Consider the following 5,481-nt stretch of genomic DNA (forward strand, 5'->3'; position numbering starts at 1 on the left):
GGGGGGAGACCAGGGGATCGAACCCATGAACCCGAGCATGGATGGCGCGTTAGCATATTGCGCTACAACCATATCCATCCAAAATTCCTGACCTACCTTATGTTCAAGGTCTTTCTAAATGTGCAAGCATTCATTTTTGTGTATTCTATTGATCATGAGTTCGAGACGAATTTCATTGTTGTTTTTACACTGAATAACATTCTCCGTATTGATTACAAAATCCGTCAAAAAAAACCATTTTTGCCAGAAACTATTGAAACAAATGTTCCTTGAATTGAAAGACAAAATGCCTGAAGACCCAGACTCATATTAGGTGTGGCTAGGGGGATGTGATCTTGTACAGGAAAGATCTTTTCTAGTTCGAAGAGATCGAAGGACTTTGATGCGTAATTGTAACTGAAGCATTTCAACTGATAGTTCAAAAACTACGGCACATATATTTTATGGTCTTCAACTCACATTTGTAGTATAGAACATTTTCAAACTCAATCCGCTCGTAACGCCATTTTCAGGCAAGCCAGCTCTTCTAAGGTCAACGATTTACTCTTTATTTGTTGTGCGATTTTTTCTTCTTCAACAGGCATTAAATTCAAGTCGAAGTCGATTTCCCTTTCTTGATGCCGCTCACGTAATACTTGTGTCTGAAGATTGTTGGGAACTTCTGGGATCATATAAGCCAGAACAGCTGTCAGTACCAGTATCATGTGCTATTAAGAAAAGGTCAAGAAAAAGACGAAGACATCAGATGATAAACATATCATTGAACTAAATCATTACATTATATAAAGAACGTAGGACGGACTTGTAAGGAATTGTAAAAACGGATAGTCTGACAATGGGAACAGATAGCATTGTATAAACCAATTCTAATTCTGTGGAACAAAGAGTGCTCGATTCCACTTTTTTCAAATCAAATTCTTGACATATGGTAAAGTCATTTCTAATGAAATAATATATCTAGTCATTTTAAGGTTATGCTATTAAGCCTAATTTCAAGCAAATTAAAGATTGTTGGTCGCGTCCTGTAACAAAAGCTAAAAGTATTCATGGCTAAAGAGTGACCGTCTTCATAAAGGGACGAAAAAATACGTATTTTAGCCAGTTACTAGTTAAATGCATTGCCCAACTTCTCCTCTTGGACTGTCTTGAAATGTTTCTATTCTGACATGTAAATAAGATCTTACCTCAAATACCGCTACGAAACCTAACCGGGCGGAAAACACGTGAAGCCAAGTTTTGTCAATAGAATATTCATCTTCAGACCCCGGTGGTGATCTGTATGCTCGATATCTACAAGTTTCGTACGGTTGTATGCTTTGATTAGTTGCAATTGGAGGTCCAAAGTAATCGCTTGCCTCAACTGATCCCCAATCCTTTGTGTCAAAAGCTAAAAATTGGAGACAAAGAAAGGGAACAAAACATTAGAGAACATGGTTTGTATGAGCAAGGATTCAGCGAAATGATAATTCCAATGGAGGAGAGTAAGGCAAGCGAGCTGCTTTTATTTGCTTCGAAGTCAATTATGAAGATTGAGTGAAATGTGAATTGGGTTCGGAAACATTTGGATAATGAGACATTAGAACAGAGTGGTTGCTGTTTGGGTCATTGTCCTGTTTCAGATTGGTTCTCTGTCCTTTCTTGTGGTTTTTTTTTGTCTAGAGGTCGGAAAGGAGATTAGAAACTGGACCTCTCTCATGTTAGAAAACAGTGCAAACCACAAAGTTTATTGTACTATTTAGCCAACCCAGCAGCAATGGCAAAATATGTCTTTAAAGGAATTTCTGCCATTTTCTACCATGTCAAAGTAGAAAATGGCAGAAAGTGGCAAAAATGGTGGAAGGAGGTCCAAAATAGCCACTAGATCTCAAAATACTTGAAGAAAAAAGCCTATGCCAATGATGTAAGAAAATAATAGCATAATCCTTGTTAGCTAATGAGCACAGTTTTGAAGCGAACAAGTTCGAAACTAAGCTAAATTTGAGCAATTCCATGAACATTGAGAAATGAAGCATGTGTAATAAATAGGGACTAAAGTATCATCCATGTGCTTTAAATAGCAGCTAAAACGAATGCACATCTAGTCATTCACATCGGTATGAAGTTTGAATCTGTCAGACGTATAATTTCGATTACCATTTAAAGTCATTTTGACCAAAAATATATCAGCCTCATGGCAGCCCTGTTCAGGATTGATTATTATTGCAAAATTCAAACTCCCATCACACTTGAGTGATCTTTGGCATTGATAATCTTCCACCAATGGATAAAAAACAAGCCCAGAATGTCAAGGCTACAATGAGTCGTGATAATGATTTGAAAACGTAAGCAAGTATTTTAAAGAGGTGTTTTGAAAGTGTCAAGAGATTTCGATTTTTTCCACTTTCTGCCACCTGTTTTTTTTTTTGCATGATTTACTGCCATTTTCTGCCACCATTTCCTGCCAGGATTTCGAAAATGGTCTTTCATAACTTATCGTCCCTGCAACCCAGGCAACGGTCAGGTTTGAGACCTCTATAACGTTGGTCACCAAAGTGCTTACTGGACATCGGACAAAGTGTCACAAACAAAATAGAGCCTTAAGGTAAGGTAAAGAAGGTAAGAGTGAGTTTTCAGACAAGAATGGTGCAAAGCTAAGAAAACTCTTTCGTTTCGATGCTCCCGCAAAATTTTGTTTGGGACACGTATATGGTAAGAAAAAAAAGAAATCGGGTTTTAGGGAAATGTGTAATCCTGACTGAAGGCTTTAGAGTAAAAAAGATCAAACTTCAATTAAAGTTGCTAGATTCCAAATTGATTAGAGAGCTCTCTATTGGACTACAATACAAGGCACTGACACTACTGACAATAGTGACACTGCGGATGAACCAATCGAGATTGTTACATGGACGTATTACGACGTGTCAACACCCAAAAATTTGAAAAATGGAGAAAAATAATGCTCTATTTTGGAAAATGCTTCAGATTGCTCAAATACAAGTATTCTGATTCCCATCATTCAAAAACCCCTTCGAAACGTCTCTCCGTTGACTATTTACTTGCTTGGGTTTTAGCAGATTTAAAATGTGGTGTTTTAAAGCATCCCTACATCATAACTGTTGTACTTACAAGCCAGTGTAGAGTTGACATATCCATCCAATGACCAGTTTGGAGAATATACGAAGATATACACCATTCGTGGAATGAAGTCACTTGCAAGAGCTATCACGAAAGCCTGAAATTAAGAATGGATCCCACACATAACCGTTATGAATTATGTTTTCCTCAAAATCGATAAAGTTCAATTTCAAATGTCCTGATGTGACAACTCTTAATAGTATACAAATCAAGGTTGAAATAAATGTTGAGCCTGTCCAGTGGCTACAAGAATTGCGTAAACGCACGATGACCCTTCTCAAGGGCCTTAAGAAATCAAATCCAGTGCAACGCGAATATAGAATAGGCACCTTTAAGCTACAGCTGACTGATGTCGTCATCTTAGAAAGGAAAGGTAAACAAATCTCCTGGGCGGTCACTTTTCCAGCGCTACTAAGACTATTGGGTAATCAGGTCTTTGTATCAACCAGAAATAAACAACAAACTAAGGTTGCGTGATTTTTGTAATTAGGTTGCGCGAGGGCCCATACAACGTCATTCAAAGGCCAAATACCAAGAGAGAAAATGCAAGCCATTTGAATGCATAACATCAAAGCTCTGGATTGGCCGCCCTTATCAGATTAGGACTGACATCAACCAACCGTCAGTCGTCTGACTGACATTGACCACCAGCGACCACAATCACCTCTAATCAGTTTCATACCAATCATGCATAATTGGATGGACACCCATCACCCAATCTGGTACAATGATGGGTATCAATCCGATGACGGATGGCTGATGTCCATCCCAATCTGATAGGGGCTGCCAATCTGGAGCTTTGCCGTTATGTATTCAAATGGCTTGCATCTTCACTCTTGGCATTTGTGATATGAAAGGCATACGTGATGGGTCCTCGCGCAACCTAATTACAAAAAATCACGCAACCTTGGTTTGTTGTTCATTTCGGGTAAACACAAAGACCTGATTACCTATAGCCGATGATCAGAGACTAATCTTCCACAACAATCACAGCTGTTGTCGATACGATACTACGACAGCTTGTCCTAGAGAAATCAAAAGGCTGTAGCACTAGCAGCGCTGGCTTCAAATTTCAATGCGTTGGTGTGAGGGAGTCCAGAATATGTACAAGACTCTCCAAGATCTGAAGGAAATCGATTGAGTTCTTCTAGCATTAGAACACCCCTATATTATACTACCCCTCCCCCTCCCCGCAAAGTTAACCTAAACTAAATGATATGAATTGGACCAATCTGTGTCCAATCAACACTTCCCAGATGATATTTTAAAATGCTTCGTAAATTTAGCCACCCTGGGCTGACTCTTTCTCTTATGCTCTTGAGTTGCTCTGGCACTCGCTTGCTGAGATGGGTGAGGCCAGAGGAGAGGAGGCGACTGAATCCCAGAATCCTGCTCTATGCATTAGGCAGGAGACGCCGATAGATGAGTGGGGAGTGGGTGCATGTGCTCACTACATCCTTTTGGTGCAACATTACCACCTGATACTGCCCTGTTGGCCACTGGGCCAAGCTGCCAGACCGGCAGCAGCTGTGGTTGTTTAGGAAGATTAGTCTCTGATGATTGGCTATACCAGAACCCTGCTCTATGCACTAGGCAGGAGACGCCGATAGATGAGTGGGGAGTGGGTGCATGTGCTCACTACATCCTTTTGGTACAACATTACCACCTGATACTGCCCCGTTGGCCAGCGGGCCAAGCTGCCAGACCGGCAGCAGCTGTGGTTGCTTAGGAAGATTAGTCTCTGATGATCGGCTATACCTAATTACCCTATTTAGTGGTTTTGGGCCATCATGACCAAAACTCCAAAGAATGATCCACAATGGAATATGGATTGAAGCTGTTCTGCCATTACACTCAACGTTCAAAAGTTCTGGAAGGATGTATGAATCGCATCCATGGGAGTCTCTTACAATCAATGGACTTGGGCAAATTTTATTCAGAGGCCATTGCAGTGGCCAACTCTTCTTAAAGATGATGTTCACCCACCCTTTTAGCCGTCTGCTTTTCGGGATTGGCCAAAGATAGGGATCTCCTTCCCAAATTCCAATTTGATTCCAGAGCAGCCGCTCTACCACCTCGGCATTTTCTCTCCTCTATGAAATTGTCCAATGATCTCTCCTCAAGCACCATTAACCCAACTTTCCTCCACCAACCATCTCAAATCATCAATAGTCAAAGCTAGGGCCAGGATCGAAAACATTTCCAATAGACTTCCCATCAAGAATCTTCCCTCTATAATTGTTCTTCAACTCTTCCAGACCTACATCAACCCAGTTTTCCTCTACTGCCTTCCACCCAATCCGCCTTCAAATCCGCCGATGCCACCTTCACCAAATTCCTCAAACGATTTCTGTGCGTTCCCCAATA

The 5,481-nt window shown here is 40.6% G+C and overlaps 1 protein-coding gene across 1 annotated transcript in view; it reads right to left on the reverse strand.

Annotated features, from left to right (window-relative positions):
* The window catches only part of LOC131878113 (anoctamin-4-like), a 44,373-nt gene that overhangs the window by 26,639 nt on the left and 12,253 nt on the right, over positions 1-5,481 (reverse strand). Inside the window, exons 15-17 of the mRNA XM_059224015.1 lie at positions 3,106-3,211; positions 1,185-1,387; positions 460-707 (exon numbers count right to left, since the gene is read on the reverse strand). Of these exons, the coding sequence (XP_059079998.1) occupies positions 486-707; positions 1,185-1,387; positions 3,106-3,211 (531 nt within the window). The 3' untranslated portion in view covers positions 460-485. The remainder of the gene's footprint in view (positions 1-459; positions 708-1,184; positions 1,388-3,105; positions 3,212-5,481) is intronic.

Source organism: Tigriopus californicus, chromosome 3, assembly GCF_007210705.1.
Source record: "Tigriopus californicus strain San Diego chromosome 3, Tcal_SD_v2.1, whole genome shotgun sequence".
NCBI lineage: Eukaryota > Metazoa > Arthropoda > Copepoda > Harpacticoida > Harpacticidae > Tigriopus > Tigriopus californicus.